This window comes from Gymnogyps californianus, chromosome 3 (assembly GCF_018139145.2).
Source record: "Gymnogyps californianus isolate 813 chromosome 3, ASM1813914v2, whole genome shotgun sequence".
Taxonomy (NCBI): domain Eukaryota; kingdom Metazoa; phylum Chordata; class Aves; order Accipitriformes; family Cathartidae; genus Gymnogyps; species Gymnogyps californianus.
In genome coordinates, this window is record NC_059473.1 from 111,814,616 (window position 1) to 111,835,330 (window position 20,715).

General features: G+C 44.6%; 1 protein-coding gene across 2 annotated transcripts in view; it reads left to right on the forward strand.

Annotated features, from left to right (window-relative positions):
- The first annotated feature begins 6,504 nt into the window (after nt 1-6,504).
- Nucleotides 6,505-20,715, forward strand: part of ATP6V1C2 (ATPase H+ transporting V1 subunit C2) — a 28,570-nt gene continuing 14,359 nt past the window's right edge. The window contains exons 1-6 of one of the 2 annotated variants that reach the window (XM_050893595.1): nt 6,505-6,633; nt 8,188-8,255; nt 13,591-13,676; nt 14,819-14,848; nt 18,463-18,557; nt 19,257-19,348. In XM_050893595.1, coding sequence (XP_050749552.1) covers nt 6,505-6,633; nt 8,188-8,255; nt 13,591-13,676; nt 14,819-14,848; nt 18,463-18,557; nt 19,257-19,348 — 500 coding nt within the window. The remainder of the gene's footprint in view (nt 6,634-8,187; nt 8,256-13,590; nt 13,677-14,818; nt 14,849-18,462; nt 18,558-19,256; nt 19,349-20,715) is intronic. The other variant, XM_050893594.1, reaches the window with a different exon arrangement.

The following is a 20,715-nucleotide window of genomic DNA, read 5'->3' on the forward strand; positions in this document are numbered from 1 at the left end:
GGCCGCGGCCCTGCCCGCCTCTTCCCGGGCGGAAGGGAAGCGGAAGGCGGCTCGCTTCCGGCCCGCGGCGGCGGCGTGCCGGGAGGCGGCGGGAGGGCAGCGGGGCCGGCGGCGGGGCTGGAGCGGGCCGCGCTCGTACGCGGGGGCAGGGGGCAGCCCGGGTGACGGCGGCTCTGGCCCCCTCCCTCTCATAGGGAAGGAGCAAATCCTTCTCCTAGGGAAGGAAGCAAATCCATGGGAAAGCAAGCTTTGCCAGCGCCGCTGCCCGTAGCGAAACAGCCACCGCCGGTTTCCCCGGGCGTTCGTGTCTAGCGTTCCAAAAGCACCTGCGCAAGACGCTGCCGGGCGGCGGAATTTGTGGAGGCGGCAGGGAACGCGGGCAGCCGTCTGCGCCGCACAGCCCGCGGCTCTCCTCCTCGGTAGGCAAGAGCCCATCTTGTAACATCCAACCATGAAGACCGCTGTCTGTCTGTGAGGCAGGCTGTGGTGCCATGCAGGGCGGCCCTAAGGTTAAATCACGAAGGCAGGAGTTGCTTTTGCAGGCTTGGTGGAGGAGGTTCATTTTCTCGCCCTGCAGCAAACCATGTCCGTTATCTATGGAAAACAATGAATCCAGGATTTGGTTGATCAGAACCTTGCCAGCAAACGTAAAAAGACCCGTTTTTATTGCTTTGTAGCATCACCATTTAAAAAAGAACAGACATGCGAAATTCTGACCGTTCCTATTCTAGCTTACAAGAGCAATGACAAGGACTGAAATAATGTGTATCCAATCTATATACATCTTCAAGAAACAATGAAAATCACAACTAAATTCTTATCACAACAATACATAACTCTGGTGCAAGATGCAAACTGAGGCTGTTTCAAGCAAGTCTTACGTATGGTATTCCCTGGATGATGTGTCTCAACAAGATGCCAATATCATGACTAGAAAGGCCTCTATTCTAGTTTGTATTAGAGGGCCTTATAGCTGAGATTCATGGGAGATCAACACACCTGAATATAGGTGCCTATGTGGGTGCTAGATGTCTAAGCTCCCATTTCAGAGAGCTAAGGCTTCACTTGCTTAAGTGTAGGTTGTCTAGTGGCATTTGAGACACTGTATGGTATCCAGGACGCCCAGATGAGGCTGATACAAGATCTACGGAAAACCCATGCCCTTCTGCAGCATAAGCTGGAGGCCAGGCAGGATGTGCAAGGACATCTCAAGTGGCACTACAGGCTCAGGCAGCTGCATCTCATCCCTAGTAAATGCAGTTAATGAGGCCTGAGGAGCAATGTAGCGCAGTAGCTGCTAGGTGTCTTCTTTGGGGTGAGCTCAATCAGTTCTGGGTCCCACTGTCTAATTACTTAGCCCACCACTAGCTATTAATAAACATTTAAAGTTGAATTTGCTTGTCCACACACAGAGGTCTTGTGCTATTCAGGATGCCCTAAGGAATCCCAGACATCCACAGGGGGTTGGTTGGTGTGACGGAAGATGTGCAGAAGACCAGTGTCATCCTGGAACAGCAGCTGAAGGCCCAACAGGATGCTCCAGGGCACCTCAAGAGGCATTAGGTGGGGTCAGGAGGACTGAACCTACAAAGAATTCCTAGAGGTGTAAAACACTGGAGATTCTTACTGACTGGAGAATTATGTGACTTTCTTTAGGTGAGACTGCCCAAGGGTTCCTGACCCTCTTGTCCATTCTCTAGATGCATTTAAATGACCACAGTGCAAACAAAGAGGGGCAGAACCCAGAGGTTCTGGCTGCACAGCAGGAAACTGTTTTATTTCAAGTTGCTTGAAATTAATTTTTTGTTCTTTTCAGTCAAATTTAGTTTTCAGGCAAAGTTGATAAATCCGAGCCTGGCCAGTCATACATTTAAGACTTCTTAGAAAATCGAAGGGGAAGAGATCAGCTAGACTGTAGACTATTAAAATTTCAATCCACATAACTTAAGAGCAGCCAAATCTGCCTGTTACACTTACTACAGAGTTTAAAAAGTCAGGATCTGAATGATGCAGGAGAAGCTTTGACAAAGCATTTTGCTTCCTCTATGTAATGAATCTTTGTTGCATGTAGTAATGATATACTTCTGGTTTTTCCATTCAAACGAATATAGATGAGCATGTAGGCGGACTGACTGCAAATAGGTGTGATATAGGATGCTTTCAACCAAGAGCAAATCATTTTGCTTGCTTTTTCTTTCTTTTTCTAGTGTCAGAATTTGCTGTGCGCATTACCTGGTGACAGACACGGTGGTGCAGTGTTCTGAAACAGCATGGTGATAAGCAAACTGAATGTTACCTTTACTGATTTTAATGACAACTAGACAGTGCCCCTTCAGTACATACATACATATGATTATGTTAAGTACGAGTTGTCAGGTACATTCACATTTAAACAGCATTTCACGTTCAGTGTATAAAAGCAATTCATCAGGAAGGTTCTGCTGCACTTCACAGTACAGAGAGAGTGAATAACCAATATTCCAATATTCTTTAACATAATTAAGACAGAGATACACAGCTAAGGAATTATATGTTGCACACTAACCTTAAAAGTACACAGAAAAATATTTTCATTTAAATAATATTTTATTATCCGTTATCAAGTTATTTAAGAGTTCCTTCATTGAAATATTTTAGACTATAATTTTAAATACATTGCTACAATAATAATAAAACACACAGGACTAGGAAAGAAGATTTAAAAGTTTCTTTCTAAACAGAGGGAACCTCCCCGCCCACCCCCCACATTACTAGAAGACTAAACAGGTAATGCACATAATAATAGACATATAAATTGTTTTATAGAGAACTACAGCTCTGTGGTTGCTGTTTTGCAAGCTTAAAACATAAGCTTTCCCATCAAGTATCAATGTCATAATTGTCTAGGTAATTAATTTTGGTTATCTGTTAGAGAAATTTGCCTTGGGAGATACTTCAGGTAGGATATTTCAGTACTCTTAATGACTGTTTGGAGGCAGAGTTTTGCTCCTTACTGTGACAGCTGAAGAAGTATTCATAAACAGAGAGAGAGGCAAAGTCACAGAAAGGTTCATTGCATTGATGGATCAAAGGGAGCAGAAAGACACATGATGATCATGAGGGAATTAGACAGCTTTCAGATCACATGGCACCACACGCAGGACCAGCCAGGGAAATGACAGGGAGACGTGAGCTGTCATAGCTGTGTCACCACCAGAGTGTGCAGCACACTCTCCATGTCCCACAGCATGTGGTGCTGCATGCTCCTTCCGTCCTCCACCTTCACTGCTGCTTCATCCAGCCTAAAAAAAGTATAAGGGGGGAAAAAAAGATTTAAAAGTTACAGTAAAACCAGAGACTGTGATAACAGAAAACATTCAGTAGGACATTGTTTAGGCATTACCATCATGTTTCCTTGATAATTTTCTATTAAAACAATGAAGTGGCATAATATTTTCCACTTTAATAACAGTAGCCAAAGCAAATGATTCCATATGAAAAAATAAGAAAAGTGACATTGCTGCAATAAAAACATTTAGGAAGGAAATAGCGTGTATTGTAGAATCTAGAAATATGACAGCCCTTCAGCTTGGATTTTACCTTATTCACTATAATATCCATGTGTACAGAAGCATCCCCAACAGCTAGCGCCACTGCAGCAAGTAACATTTCTTGTCTGTTAACACTAGGGTCAACTGACACAATTCTATATTTAAGAAGCTTACGAGAATGTAACATTTCTAAAATTAATCACGCAAAGCATTTCCATAGCTTGAGACTGCAGCAAGGATCCAGTGAAAATTGTACTTGGTTTGAGATGGGAATGAACTGCCTTATCTAGGTGATGAGGTTTACTGTACCTTTCAGACCACTAGTCTGTGGGTAGAAATATATGATCTACATACTCGATGTTTGCATTATTAAAACATATAGTCTAAAGAAACAAATAAATGGAAGATCAGACAATAATCAGTATTTCTGTGAATGCCATCACACACATCAATATGTTAGGTTTTTTGCATAACTTCTGGAAAGTCCTTTGTTGTGCCCTAGGGGACACCATGATTGAAAAGAACTAGAATAATTGCAGTTATAAGCACTGAATGTTTAATTAGCCTAGAAAGGAAAAAGAATAAACCAAAAAAGGCAAGCAAAAAAACCCCACAGAGTGGTTATTTCAGCTACAAATCTTCTCAGTGTCTTTTTCTGGAGAGCTTTCAGTAGAGACTCTCCTCCTCCACACATGTATTACTTTTTTATATATTACTAAAAATGTTAAAGAGAAGCAAAGGAAGATGAATCCTTGGCTAATCTAAAGAGTCTATAAATTTAGAGTCTAAGACCTTGACCTGCACGTTAGCTACCTAAAGCATGATTTAGATGGAACAGTCCAGGTCCAAGGCTATGATTCAGGATGTCTTCCGTCAGCTGCTTCTACCTAGTGCTGGAGATACTTAAACCCATTAGGGGTCTTCCTTTAAGGTTCTTGGAAGTGTCAAGAGCCCTGCTTCTGTGTGTGACCAGACCTGCCTGGCCCCAGCATCTCAAACTCTCTCAGCTTAGGACAGATCATGTGGAAAAACAAGAGCATGCTTCTGCTTGATTTCTTGTGGGGCTTCATTTACATTTGATACACAGAAACATGAGCAAAAAATGCACTGTCTTTTGACGAAAATAAAACACCAGTAATAGGAGAGATTGCCTAAGTGCTGCATGACAGCATAGTGATTAGACCACTCAGTTGGAAAATGAGAACTGGGTGCACCATGTACTCTATGAGGGGGTTAAATTCCCACTTGCAGAGATGCCACTCAAAGGCAGGTACTCGAAGTGTTTAGACACTTGTTTCCTTCAGAGCATGTCTGGTTTAGAAGGCTCTGGAGAACATTACTCCACACAACCTACGAAACACTCCCAATATCTTAACGAAGCTTAAGGCAACGTAAGGCAAACTCAAGACTTAGTAAGGAGTAAAAGCCACAGCTATATTCTACCAAGGAAGAAGCATCAGCAGGGGAGGAAGCATCGCTACCTTGCAGACTCCTGCACTGTGTGAGTGTTTGTTAAATAAAGCACCTAGGGAGGTCCCAGAAACAAGAGTTTCCTAAAAGTTTCTTTAATTATTCCAAAACCTTCAGACTTGGCAAAGGCAGTCAGTGTTTAGTAAAAACAAATGGCCTCTGCGTTATTTTTGCGAGTTTAAAAGACAGCAAAAAGATGAAGAGCTGCAAGAGTCGGAGCTGTTACCGGCTTTTAAGGGGTTGCCTCACCAACTGCAACAGCCCTCCCTGCGCCGGGAGGCGGGGAGCCTTTACCCCCTCGCACCCACCCGCGGCTCTTCGGCGTGGATTCAGCAGCTGCCCTCCCACCTGCCCGCCGCTGCCTAGCCTCCCCCGCCCCGCTCCGGCCCGACCCTGCCCCGGCCGCCTCACCGAGCATGTCCGCGACCGCCCCGCCGGGAGCCGCCGCTACCGCCGCCGCGGGGCTGGCAGCAGCGGGGCGGCGCGGGGCGGGAGAGGCAGCTCGCGCAGGTAAGGCAGCGGGCAGGGTGCGGGCAGGGCCCCCGCGCCGGCAGCATCCCCCACCCCCCCACCCCCGCTCGCAGGGCTCGGCCTGCCCAGCCCGGCGCCTACCGAGGAGCGGGGCACCGAGGCTCTGGCCCCCGGGGCGGAGGAAGGGCTGTCCCCGGGCAGCGGCCGGGCACCGCGGGGCCAGGTCGCGGGGTGCGTGAGAGGCAAGTGTCAGACCTTCCCTGTCCCACGCACCCGAGAGCAAAGGCGTGCCGGGCGGGGGAGGCTCCGGGGAGAGCCTTCGGAGAGGAATGGGAGATTTCTGTGTGGTTTCTGCTTCTCGCTGCCCTGCCTTGATCTGTTCGGTTGACACCAGTGTAGTTGTCCCCCGTGGATTCTCGTGACTGTTATATCTATGTTGTTCTGCTGATACCATCTCTGTACACCGTGATTTGCCTTCCTCCAGCTCCTTCCTATCCAACCTGGGAAGAAAAACACAGGGGAAAGCAATGTTCCGTCTTGCCAGTGGCATCTTTTGCAGCCTGTATGTTCAGCAGAGGTCTTTTTACATCTTGCTTTCCCTTTTGCCTACAAGTGTCCAAAAATTTGAGAGAGAACGTTTATCAAGTAGAAATCCTTAATTACATTTGGATGATTTAGTGAAGTCCCCAAACTCCACAATGGAGACTGGACTTACAGTGCAAGGCGAATGGAACAGGCTGGGAGGGAAAAGGGGAGGAGGAAGCTTCATTTCTTCATTCAGAAACTGGATGGAACAACCCTGAGAAAGGAGGAACGGCCGCACTCTTTCCGTGACATTGTGGAGAAGGTCATGTTCCGTTTCAGCCTGAGACACAGGACTGACTCACTCTCCTGGTGTTTCTGAAGAAAAATCAGTGATCCGTTCTAACTCTTTCTGTTCTTAGGGAACAGCACATTTTGTGCGGTGCTCTTTTAGCCACTTACCTGCTTTGTGTTTCTACAGTGACCAGGAGCGAAGGGAAAATATTAGATCATGTCGGAGTTCTGGCTAATTTCTGCCCCGGGAGATAAAACAAATCTGCAGGCATGGGAGAGAATGAACACGGTGACATCTAAATCCAACCTGTCCAGCAACAGCAAATTCCATATTCCAGACTTAAAGGTAAATGAGGAAGGGGTTTGTGTATGGGCAATACAGCAGCATTAGCCAGGGCTAAAGACTTTTGGGATAAATGTGGGATTTATCTTTTGGGATAATATGCAGAGAGTAGAAGAAGATTGCAGTTGGGGGATGAGTTGTGTTCAGTCAACTGAAAACTGATCAGAGAGAAAAGAAGTCATTGTGCTTGAAGCTGACCTTCACATTGGAAGGATATATGTGTAAGGAGTGAAGACGAGTGAGATGAGTAAAATAACTAATCTATTGCATTCGATATACCATCTGCTCCCAGTCATGAAAGTCATACAGCATTGTACATCTTGGATCGCTAATGCAAAGGGAGTAGCTAAGTATCTAGAACCATGCCAGTAAGACTGCTGACAGAGAAAACAATGCTATAATGCACATTACTCCTTGGGAAATGGATGTGTGTGTATATTCAGCTGCATTATCCAGCTTCATATCATCATATAAATAGGAAGAGTATTAACCCATGATTTTTTAAATATCTTTGCATTATTTAATCCTTATTTTATAAGATCTGCACCTTATTTTTATTTCATTTGTGGCTATGAAAAATCCAAATATGCTGCATTAAAGTCAATGGAGCTACCACAGATGTAGACTTGGTTCCTTGGAGAGTTGCCATCACCCATCACTTAATGAAGCTACACTTAGTGCATCCAGGATCTGGCTTTAATCCAAAAAGTTTGTTAACAGTTATAACTTGAGCTATTCCAATTACATAAGGATGCAAGTGAAAGGGGAGCGTGGCCTGTTCTCAAGTAATAACCTACTGAATTGTCACATGAATGTTTCAGACTGGGAGTGTTGCTTTTTGCATGTGCACCTGAGATTGATATGATTTTTACCATCTATGGGCCTTACCCAGCCAGTGTTGGTGTGTGTCTGCTAACGTTAAAGTAAATAAAGCATTTGCAGTATCTGAAGATGCAACCAGCCCATTAATATTCTGCTAATTGTTCTATGTAGAATTTGTTTCTTCTCCTTCAGCTTGACCCTTCATAATGTTGAGCTGGCAACATTACAAGAAAAGGTTCAGCAATATATTGCAATACCATAAACATGGGATTATGACTGTGACAGAGTCATACAAAAAGCAGATGTTGGTCTTGGCTGAAATGGCTTTGTGTAATAGCAAAGAATGCAGAGATGCCCTTTTGAATAAGTGGTGCTTCCCTTGGTTCTCTCAGTACATCCAATTTGTTTGTATGTATATTGTGTGCATTTCTAGTCACTATTTTATCAGGTTAAAGACTGGTCTATGCAACTTGATGATACGGGAATGAAAACAGGAAAGAAGACACTGACGTGTAATCTTGAGACTACACATACTTTTTTCCTTTATTGGAAAAGGCTTTTTATGCCCTAGGTCTTGGGTAAAGAAATTGCTACTATTTTCCACCAAGTAAATAAAGTTCTGCCAAACTGTTGAATTCACAAGTGCTAAGCACAAGTCAGTGTCCCTAAGACCCTGCCAACAGAAGGCTTAGACAGACTTGTGCATCTTTCACCTACTTCTCATCTTTTGCACAGGTGGGGACACTGGATGCTCTTGTTGGTCTGTCAGATGAGTTGGGAAAACTTGATAGCTTTGCTGAAAGGTAAAATAGATCTTATTTACTACCTACAAATGAGAAACAGACATTGTTTTTATGGGACGGTATGTCCTTGTGTTCACCTCGGTCTGACTCAGTTCAGCCCAGACTACAACTGGACTAAAGTGGATAGGGTTTGTTTAACCCTTGTGTTGATTGTCATGCAGTCATCACAAAGAAAGGATCATTCCTTAAACTTTAGCTGCATTAAGTCCGTGTTAGTTTTGTCTGCACAGCAATCTGTTTGAGTGGCAGTGCTAGGGAAGCTGTTTCTCAAAAGGAAACTGCTTAAAAAGGTTCTTTTTTTTTTTTTTTAAAGAACATCCTCCCACCCCATCCAGAAACTTAAATTAATAAAACAGCATTTAGAGAATATGAAGCCCTCCCTGATCTTATTTTCCCAGAGTATTTCTATCGAGCCTTCTGCCCCTTTTCAGCCCAATATAGGAGTTTTAGGGAATAAGTTCTTCTGAATGAAATCCAGAGCTCTCCCTCTCAGGCTTTTCAACTCCTTGAAAACCAGAATATTGACTCACATTGTATCAAACCTACTTATGCAAAGACTCACATGATCTCCTTGCTGATCATTGCCCAGTTTGCCTTTTGGGCCAAACTGACCTGGGTGTACAAAGAATAATATAGTACAGCAAGCTGAGAAAATGCCAGATTGTAAGATACTTCATGGCACAAAGTAGACTTTGTTGTTGAGGCAATGAAAGTATAAGCTGCTGGGGGTTTTGGGGGTTTTCTTTCTTGCTTTGGAAGCATACCTCACATATAGTTCTGGTCTTGGTCACAGAGGCATGTGTTAGCTCTGGGGCTTTTTGCCTTTTTTCCCCCCAGCCAGGACTGATAAGGATTTGCTTGTCTAAATATGCTTGATACTTCCATAGGTTTTGTCTGGCAGTTGCAAACACATACAGAAACACTGATATAAACTGTTTACATCTACACTAGGCAGTGTGGGTAAAAGTAAGTCTGCCAGAATACATTTCTCTGTAGGAGTTTTTTTTACTTGTGCTACAGCAGGGGTGATTACATTTGATCACTCTGGGTTGCAGACAACATTGATCTTTTTAGAATCATAGAATATCTCGAGTTGGAAGGGACCCACAGGGATCATTGAGTCCAACTCTCTGCTCCTCACAGGACTAACTAAAACTAAACCATACCATTTTTTTCAGGATTTTTAGTAGCACAGAGCAACTTAATTCATCAAGAAAACCTTCTCCATTGTGACCCTGCGAAAAAAACTGCCCCAAATCCTTTGTAAACATGTTCAGGCCTCTGGTTCCTACTGTAGAGATTCTTCGTGAAGTGGGAATGGGGGCAAATTTGGGGAGAGACAGTGCCAATGCCTGCTATCTGTTCTAATGGAAGGTGTCTCTAGTCAGGGCAGCAGATAGGCAAGCAACTGTGTGACCTGGGTTTGAGGGCTGCCAAAAATCATGCAGAACTGATTTTCAGAAGTGCTTAACTAATTCCCAGCTTTGTGAAGAATTAGGACTTCCAAAAAGCTGACTGTAGGATCCATGTAAGTTCAGGGAGGGTAGTTTTAAGTGAAATGTCAGTATGAGCTCCCTAGGCTCACTGGCTCCTTCTGTTATCTTTGTCTTAACTCGACAACATGGTACAGCTCCTTGTTCAAGCTGAATGCCACTTTACTCCACTAATTGTCCCTTTAATGCCAGTAATGACTCTTACTGTATGACATGCTATAGGCACCGAGCAAAGGGGTCAGTGAGGCCCTTCCACTGTAACCTGCTGATGTAAGGACCCTTCCTATTTGGCTCATTTGACTATCGAGCTAGGTAACCAAAAAGATTCAACAAGATTTAAAAATAAGAAAAATGTGTTCAAAAATAAGAAAAATGCATTAGAGTAATAACAGAGGATAATTAACACACATGTATTAGCAGATCAAGTCCCACAAGGACATACAAAAGCATTTTGTGTTAAATAAATGCCCAGGCTTTTGAGTCTAAATTGTGATTCAAGGGTTAAAATGCCAAGCACTCGCACTTCGTTGAAGGAAATGGCATCCAGAGGGTTACAAGCCTGTTCAAATGACCTGAGCGTTTGCGTTCCTGCTCCTCTGAAACAGCTACCTGCTGAACTGTTGCTAGATAAACACAGCTGCCAGTAAAGCCAGGCGGTGCAAACCTGTCAGCACTGCCTCCTCCCAGGACAGCAGAGAAGGGGCAAGAGTTTGCAGGATCTATTGTTTCCACATACTTTTATTATTTATTTACGCAGGGAGCCAGAGTGTTTTTCCATGTCACCATGTGGTAGCATGGAGCTCTCTCAAGCTGACAATCCCCTCGGTCACTCTTACCCGGGGGTTCTCCTGGGTCCTCCGTCAGCAGAGCATTCTGCAGTGGCCTCAGATTGCAGGGCTTCTGCTCTTTGCAGTATTATGGAGGCCTAGCGGGTAGCGCCCTTTAATACACACTATCATTTAAAGAGTGTTAGACCTTTTTTTTTTTTTTTGAAAGTAATGACATTGCAGCAATTTCAGAAGCAAAATGTGAGAGTCTTCCAAGCCATAATAATAGGCTAAACGGAGTTATTCTCTTTACAGGTTTTTATTACTACTTCTTGAGGCAGTTTAGCTGAAACCCTCTCCTTTTATAATGCATCATTAGAGCATGATATTTGCTCAAGGTGGGATCATCTCATCTAAAGGCAGAGGTGTAAGGGTTGGATGTGAAAGCTGCTCGCTGTTGGATGTCACTATAGTCGATGGGGCTCCTCCGGGGGTCTGATTCCTCTCACTTGCCTCAGACATCAGTGGTGCGCAGGGTGCGTGTTCTGTCTTTGCATGGGGAATGTATTGGATGAGTGAATCCCGCTTGCATTTCACAGGATGCAAGGCAAGGCACAGAGACTAAGCCAGGACTGGAGAACATTTCTTTGGCCCAGTGTATACATACATTCTGGCCGTATCCTGCTGTAGGGACCTTGGGGCGTGTGGGCTGGAAGGGAGCCAAGCCTCGCCTGGGCAGCTAGGACTGTCAGGTACATGAGAGCACGTACCTGTCCCACCGTCTCTACCTATGGGGAGAGACCAGAGCTACCTGTCTCCCAGCTATCAGATTAGCCGCCAGCTGCACTCAACAGTAACAAAGCAGTTCAGGCACCTTGGAAAAGCTACTGGTTTATACACTTTCCTGTTGGCTGCTTTCTCCGTAATGTCTTTAGCCTCCTGCTATACTGTTCTTATCAACTGGACTGGAGTCCTGTCTTGTTCCAAGTTCCTTTGGGCTCCCTGAGCATCGTGAAGGAGCCAAAAGCCAGCTGCGTCTACAAGCTGAAAATTGCAGAAGTGCTTGGCAAGGTCGCAGCTGACGGGGAACCGCTGTGTGGATCCCTGCACCCTCCCCGCAGCCCGAGCGTGGGCAACACGCACTGTACTGCAGCAACGCTCAGCTGGCACCGGGTCCCCACGTGGCTGCAGGCAGATGGTGGAAAACTGCAGCAGCCCTGAGAGAGGGATGTGAACTAGAGCACAATGGTGTAGATTCCTCCTACAGGCACTCTGAACTGTGCTTGTCCAGGGTCATGAAAAGAATGGTTTGGGTTGGAAAGGACCTTTAAAGATCATCTAGTCCAACCCCCCTGCCATGGGCAGGGACATCTTCCACTAGACCAGGTTGCTCAAAGCCCTGTCCAGCCCGGCCTTGAACACTTCCAGGGATGGGGCATCCACAGCTGCTCTGGGCGACCTGTTCCAGTGTCTCACCACCCTCATCATAAAGAATTTCTTCCTTATGTCCAATCGAAATCTACCTTCTTTCAGTTTAAAACTGTTGCCTCTTGTCCTGTCACTCCAGGCACTGGTAAAAAGTCTCTCTCTATCTGTCTTATAAGCCCCCTTTATATACTGAAAGGCCGCAGTAAGGTCTTCTCTTCTCCAGGCTGAATGACCCCAAACAGCAGGAATTCTGACTATTGCTTTCTTGGCAGCATCAGCAATCTCAGATTTTTCCTCCCTATCACAGGACTGGGAAACCTTTCCAAAGACTCTAAGTTGCTTCACAGGAATGGAGATAGAGGGAATCTTTACCTCTACGAATTACTGCTTTTAAATGGCCCCTGTAACTGCTTTGCAGCACATCACAGGAAATCCTTTTCTCTGATGCTTTTTTTCCCCCAATTCTCTCCCTGATCCCACTGGGCGGGGGGGAGTGAGCGAGCGGCTGTGTGGTGTTTAGCTGCCTGCTGGATTAAACCACAACACATGGTATCTGTACCTGGCCTGAAGTCCCTTTCCTGAGCTCTTGAAAGCCACAGGATGTCACAAGACACATTGTCCAAACACGGTAGGTGCCCTTTCAGTCTCCAGCTCCTCCGCAGCTGTAGTAGTCTCCCCTCTGTAAGGAAAGAAAGGGAGAAGCAGCCTGCCATTATGCTCCACTCTCTGTCACCACGCCAAGGATTATGCCCCCTTCATGCCTCTGCCAATTTCATGATCAGGCAGTTACTTTTTAGCTGTTGCTTTTTTTAACAGGGTCTAGTCAACCTGGAATGGTTAGGGAGCTGAAGGCCAAATTCTGTGAATATTTCTGAGTACAGAAGGATACTAGAACAACGAGAAAGGCTCTTGGCCTGTATGAGATAGGTACTTTGACTAGAGCCAGGGGGATCTACTGCTGGAGGGACCTGATGAATCCATTTTTTAAAATAAGCGAAGAATAAGTAACTGTGGAGACAATGTTCTCTGGGAGGGGCTCTGTTCAAATCGCTGCTCTGAATCAGGCAGGAGGAGGATTTGAATCTAGTTCTCCCACACCTTAAAGGAGTGTCTTGTCCCTCATGCTAAAGAGAAGAGAGTCCCCTGAAGAACAGGAATAAGAAGGAAATTCTCCCTGTCAAACAAGAGAACATTGTCATTTTCCCTGAGTACTTTGTAAGAACATTATCTCAGTAAGCCCTAAGGGTTTATTTAGCATCCCATGGAACAGATTTTCAGACAATGTTGTCTGTATGTAGCCTCTTGTTCCTCCATTACCTTTGGAGTTTTAAACATGGGTTTCTTGCCTTCTGGTTTCTGCTATGAGTATCAAGAGCGTACAGAAGACTGAATCTTGGTCTTCTGGAAGCCTAGAGCACTGGGGAGATGATATTACCTATGTGTTTGTGGAGATCAGTGTATTTAGAAATAAAGCATTTAGTTCTGCAGTAGGCCATAGATTGTTTATCATCATCTGAATTGTGAATTGACCTGCCTTGCTTCAGAAGTGTTTGGTTTGGGCATCTCCATGTTTATTAGATCATTGCGGCAACTGTTTTATATGAATTTTGTTTCTTCACTAACAAAGCTTCTCTTGTTACACCTAAGCGTAATAAAGAAAATAGCCCAGTACATAGGAGAAGTTATGGAGGACTCAAAAGATAAAGTCCAGGAAAATCTTCTGGCCAATGGAGGTAGGTGCTGTGAATATGTTTTTTTAATGCATTGATTCTGCCTTTGTTTGCTTCAGAATATGAACATGTTGAATTGAAATACTCGCACATTAGAAAGGACAACCATCAGCAACATTTTTTAAGAACACATCTAGCCTGCTCCCATTTTTCTCAAAGTTAGCAGAAGCTTTATCCAGCACTAACTTTTCTTCCAGGACAGTGTTCAGCATCTAGTACTGAACTAGTTTCTAACACCAGAGCTGAGGAGTGAAGAGGAAAGCAGGAGACATCCTTCTTCACTCCTAAAATGACCTAGCACCTTTCTGTGCCCTGTATGGGCTTGATCTCTTACAGGCAGCTAAATCTCATTCTGTATGGCTGCATGACATCAGTGATCTGTTAGTGATTTGCCTTCCCTCCTACGGCGCTGGGATAGATCATGTTGTTAACTGTGGATTTCTGACATCACAGGTGGACATGTGAGGCAACAGCTCCAAAACATGGAGCCGGGGCTGCACTCACAAGGTCAAGTGCCAGGGGCTGGCAGGACGTGCATGTGCTACTCGTGTTTGGAAGAAATGGCCTCCAGTGGTGTCCTGCCCTGGCTGGCAGCAGTTGTGTAGCAGAGAAGAAGAGCAGGCAGTGACAGGAGGGGCACCTCTGACATGCCAAAGGGCTGTGGGAGCCCACTACCTTACTGTATGCTCCCCTCCATCATCTCTAAGTAGTCAATGTGGTGTTTTTATAACCTCCATGAACTAATTTTCCCCCTTTATTATCTAGTATGGTACTCAAGGCCCTAAAGGGAGCCTGTGTCAAGGACAAAATTAACATTTAGAAACTGATGGCTCCTAGATCTCCGCATGTTTCGTTAGACCCTGAGTGTGTTTCAGAGCAAATTCTGCCCCAGCTGTCCTGGAAAAGTACAAAATTGGATGTGTTACACATGCTAATTACAGGCTTGTAGAATTGACGCTTTTAAAGAAACTAAGAGCGCACACTCCATCACCCGTTGACTATCTGCAATGTTGTACTTCAGATCTGTATGAGTAAAGGATGGGGAGGAAGTTCTTTTAGAAGTGTCCTCCTTGCATGACATAAGACTGACATTTGATGAGTGCAACTGCTTGACATGTACAATAATCCCACTTACTGTGTTTCAGGGCTAAAGGATAAAATGAAATGTCTCAAAAGTATGTTGAGGATTGATGATTGCGGTGTTGTTACAAGCATGCATTTGTGTGTATTAGTGCTAGAGACAAGTCTTGGTCTGGTTGTAGAGATACAGTGATCAGGTTACGATGGATTTCTCAAGTAACAACCTCGTAGCTTGATCACAATATCCCTATGACTTGAGAAACAACAGGTTTCACTTATTTCCTTTGTTTCCTCTTTTTACACCATTTTCCTTTTCTATCAGCTCTGCATGTGTTGTAATACAAGGATGTGGAAATTACTTGTATGTGTTAACTAATTTCTGTCCTCTGTCTGGATTTGGTCATCCAAACAAATCATATTAAGCTAAGACATTAACCTTTCCAAGATTATTGACTGCATCTTAAAAAATTGAGTCAGCTTTAGTATATGTGAATTCCCCTAATATATTCCAGTGTCATTCTTCATAAGCAGCAGCAACTTTGCTGTACGAATTCTTCCTCCTCCCCTTTCTGGTTAGCAAAAGGACCCTAAAGTTGAAGACTTCCTCAAGGTCATGAAATTAGAAACAAAATTATAAGACACGACTTCTTGCTGCATGGTCCCGTTTCAGACTATTACACGGTCCCAACTCAAATTTTGTTTTAAGTTGCACTGTACAAGTTTTCTGATTTTAGCTCAGTTGTATATAATCCTGACAGCAGTTTGGTCCACGAACTGATGAAGATGGTGGCTGTGTATCTAACAATTGTTTGGTTAGATTTGTGTGAAAAAAATGCAAAGTACTAGAAAATACAGCACTTTTAGTTAAGTGAACACACTGCTTTCCAGTGGGCACTAGTCAGAAGCAGCCATGTGGAGATGTCTCTCTTTCTTATAGTGTGTTTGTGTAATAAAGGGAATTTTAGAATATCACAACAGCAGGAAATGCTTTCTTGCTTATGACAGAATAAAAAATGTGAAATGTAAGTAAAGCTTTTCTTCAAAGAGTTGGACCAAATTCTCTTCCATTTATAGTAATGTTAAACCCAAATGAATTCTAAAATTTGGTAGAAGTGGTGGAATAACTCCATTCTTTATAATGGGCTCAAAACAAAGCAAAATGGGAAGCATAACAATTTTGAAGAATTAAGTGTTTTGAAGGGAAAGTATTTAACATTGCCTCTTAGAGCTGGGTGAGTAAATCAGAGTTACGAGAGATTCAGACTGTGGGGTTCCTGGGCAGCTGTGAGCACATTGTGGTAGGTAGGAAGCATCTCTCCTGGATGGGCAGCTATGTGAAGTCTTTTAGAAGTGACTTGACAGGTTCCATAAATGAGGGCTGCCATTCCAGGAGCATCAGGGTGCTTGGACTGCTTGGCATTTTAAGCTCAGTTCTGCTAGTGTGTTCACAGTAGTTTGTGCCATCCCCAAGATCAGGCTGCTTAACTAAACTGCACCAGTGCCAGAGCACTGCTCAGGAGTGAACTTGTAAAACAGGCTGAGAACTCATGCTGTGCTTAAATGCCTAACATTTGAATTCTGCTCAGATTCAAGGAATGCGAGGATAGAACGGGCATGTGTAGGTCTTCAGGGAACTTTCATATCTCCTCAGCTATGAATAGGTCAGTGTCTGTCTTTAAAGAGCCTGTGAATACACTGTTGCTCCACACAGCCCAGTAATACCATGCTCTTTGCAGGTTTCATTCCCGTTGAATTAAGCAAAGCCTAAGCAAGAAAGCTTGGAAGAGAGGCAGCAGGATAAAATCCTTGTGTCGCGTACCCCGTGCTGAAAATGCTCCGTGAACTTTGTCGCTCAAGTATTTTTGACCTCCCTGCCTTCCCCCCAGAGACCATGAGCAAGCACTGCCGGAGAACTGCGCATGCAGGAGCTGTGTGATAGCTCTCCCTGCTTTTTTGCCTCCTTTCTGCAGTTTTGCCTCCTTTCCGCACCCTCTCTGTGCAGGAGATTTTGCTGATTCCCGATCAGACCTTAGCAGGAAGGGTTGGATCTTTGCCTCGTGACTCCTGTCCATGGGATGTGGAGGAGGTTTACACAGCTGTGGTTTTAGAAAGAGGGGGAGAACGACATCATGCCAGTGCTTTCTGCCTCCCAGGCAGTTTATCCCTTGCTAAGAAGCCTGTTTCCTCCTAGCATAAGACTTTCCATGCTTTGGAAATCTAATAGGGTAAACTGACTCTGTTGTGGGGTGAGAGAAGCCCATGGAAAGGATAGTGCTCTCCTGCCAAGGGTATTTGGTATCACACGAGACAGGGTAGTACCCTCAGCCTGGTAGTATGGCAATTTTACAACTTTTCACATTTCTTTTCATGCATCTCGGTTCATAAAGTTTTCCCCACACCCTGGAAGTCCAGCCCACAAGAAATTGTGCTCAAACCTTGCTGTGGGACTGAATTAATTCTCTGGACAAGGCAGCAAAGAGCACTGAACAGCCCCAGCATGCCCCTCCTTTTAGTTGGCACCTTGAGCTTGTTTTGCTCCCCATCTCCCCAGAGCAACTTCCCGGATATTCTCCTTGTTTATCCTCCTGGTCTGGAAGGAAGCCCACCCTGCAGGTGACAGTGGCTCTGGCCTCTGTCTAGACATTGAAACCCTACCTGCTGCCTTCCTCTAGCCTCCCTAACCTGCAGGGGGACAGTCCCAGCCCCTCTGCTTGTTGTGGCAGGATGCATGACTCTATCCCATCCCATAAAGTTGCTCAAGAACACTATGTAAAGGTGTGTTTGGCATCCTAAGGGCTTTCAGGACTCGGGCAAAGAGCTGTCTGATTTCATGAGCTGCTAGAGGAGAATTCCTTATTTGGTACCATAACGTACCAAGCCTTAATGTTTTCTAATGTTAAGGAGCCTTGGTCTTCAAACAGAGTGAAACAGCATGATCCTGTTCTAGGAGCTGAGTGTCATATGTGTCATCTCCCCTCGATTCTGGGAAGAAGCCATGGCTCCCCGTAGTCCGAGGGTGCCTTGTTTTGAGGGGCTGCATGCACAGGGCCTTGCTGTGAATTTCTGTTGTTGGATGCTGTGACTGGATTTATCCATTTAGAGAAACACTGTATAGCTTTGTGCGAGATGGGGAGCTCTGTGTGCAAAGTCGATGAGGAATTCCTCATCGCACCTGAGTTTGATTCTAGTGAGCGTTTGACTGAATCACAGAGAAGTGACATCAGCTACGCTCTTAATACCTTTGATCAAACTCTCAACAACCCTGAGTATTACTGTTGGTCCTGGGCACAAAGTATTTTTCTGGTAGCTTTTGCCGGGATTAAACTCAGGCATATTGCAGTAATCAAGATTGAAGTTACATGAAGCTGTTTGTACTGTGAAGAAGAATGGCTGCACGTTGCTGTGTCCTGCTGATACAGCTAATTTCACAGTAACGCTTGTTCTATAACATTAGGTATAATGCAGAAAAGATTTCTGGTTCAACTTCTAAGTTTGGCGATGTTTAGAAAGATGGTTAGATTGGGCATATGATCTGTGCGGATTTGATCTAGATCAAATTTCTATGAGGATTCAGATGCAGGCTTCTGGTTCACTCCTGTCTCTAATGTTAATCAAAGTTATGCCTAGGCTATAGCTGGGGACTACTACCCAAACTTTGACCTGCCATCTGGTAAGCTATCTGCTTTCATGCATCTCTTTGCATTTTCAGTTGACCTAATTAGCTACCTGACACGGTTTGAGTGGGACATGGCCAAATATCCCATAAAGCAGCCGCTGAAGAATATATCAGAAGCATTAGCAAAGGTAAATTGTACTCCAAATTTTAAGAAGATGTCAGCATGGGGAAGCATGTGTTTTGGCAGTTTTTGGTCCCTCCTCTCATGGCAGTCAGTGAGAGGTTTTGGCCTTTGGTTTGGGCAGGAACTGGCTCAGAAGCACACACTTTGTACTGAAGCAGTTGATATTATTTTAATTTCTACTGTAATAATAATGGTACATATATTTAAACCTATCCAGTCTGTAAGTATATGGCACTTTATCGGATTTACTAGAGTACATTGACATGCTTTCTGCACTTTAATCCCCTTCATTGTAATATTTTATTGTTTTTATATACTGCCATGTTATTCTCCATTTTGGAGTTCTTTTGTGAAATTGTTGGCCTGACATTAAATCAAATGCATTGCAGGCTGGATGAATTATTTACATTGTCAGTCCATTCAGAAAGGCGTGATGTGTTGTTCAGTATAGATAACAAATGAAACTGTGAACTTGCTCCTTAGCTACAGCTGTAACACACACAGCAACAGCTAACTGAATCCTACTTTCTGCAGAGGCCTTTGCCACAGAGGAGCTCTGACACCAGCTCCCTCGTGCCACAGGCAGGCGGTTTTACAAGGGGCTGACAGCTGTGTCCTTGTGTTAAGGTGCAGAGGTAGTGGGAGGGGGGTGAGGACAAGGCCTGAAGCACTGAGTTGACTCACTTTTTTTACTTTGTTTTAGCAAGTGACTCAAATAGAAACAGACCTAAAGACCCGATCAGCTGCATACAACAACATTAAAGGAAATTTGCAAAGCCTGGAGAAAAAAACTGTGTAAGTATAGCACATGCCCGCTCGCATCTGGAACGCTGCATGGCTGAACTGAGGACAGTGCATGCTCACACCCATTGCTGTGCAGTGGACCATGTGTGTTCTGGTGGGAACAAATTTTTCTGGCTTTGGGGCATGCTGAGCATCTACAGACCCAGTGAAAGCTGGATGGGGGGGAACTGGTGTGATCAGCATGTCTCAAAATCAGCTCAGGGAGACTGCAGTTCCTAATAGGATTTTATTGGCAGTATGAGCAGACAGACTTGGAAATCCGAGTCAAAACCAAATGCACTGTACTGTTCTGATGAGATTTCAGGGAGTCAGAAATTAGATGAGCTGGGTCAACTGGTGGATTCCTTTGCAAGACAGAGCTGTTTCCTATGTTCTGAACAGCATTTGCAGAGCTCCCATAGGAAACAGCTCTGTCTTGCTTGTTCACGCACCTCACCAGCATCCCACTTACTTTTACATTTTTCTTTTCTTTGTTTCATTCTGTTGGTCCAGATAATGCCCTGTCAGGGCTTCCCAAATGTTCTCTCTCCTGTCTTCAACTGCTTATGGTCTTTACCTATGTCAGTGCTGATACCTGGATTTTTTTCCAGGATATCACTGGGGAGAATAGTAAATTCCAGTAAGTAGTAAATTTAAAGCAACTTAGGTGATGCTGTGCAAGCCCTTGCCCAACACATGCTCATAGGTGCCATTCTTTCCTACTCAGGCCCCTTGCTCTGGGCACAGGACACAGGTCCTCGCCTTTCTGGCACTGCAGCCAGCCAGGCTGGCAGCCTGCCTAGAAACCAGCCTTTACCCAAGGAAGATACTCACAGGGGCTCAAACCAAACTCCAGGGTGGTTGGAATTTTGTTCTGAACATGGAGCTTGTGATAAACGACCGAGTCCCGAAATAGTACGTTAACAGGAACTTGGTTTATTAGCGAATAAAGGCAAGCAAACAGCGCTGGGTGCGCAGGGAGCCTGGGCTCTACCAACACGCACACCTACAGACAGCAGCATATAGCATTTATAGTCTATACTCTTACATATTTAACAGGGTGATGCAATATGCAAATTGTCCTTCGCTTCGTATTATAATGAGTTTTGCAAGCCCCTTTCACATGCGCACTGCCTCTTGGTGGTCTTGGGCGGGGGTCTTGGGATGAAGTAAGAGTCTTCCTCAGCGACCTTTATACAGATTTTTAAGGTTGAACTCTTCGCCTTCTTATCTCGTGCAGCGCGTGTCTTCTGTCATTCCTTCTGGTAATGAATTCGTCCCCCAACCGGTTGTAAGCTTGTAACACTTAGAAACTTACAACCCCATAGACAAAGGAACTTCTGCAGTTTGCCATTACACAATCTTCCCCGTCAAGGTCC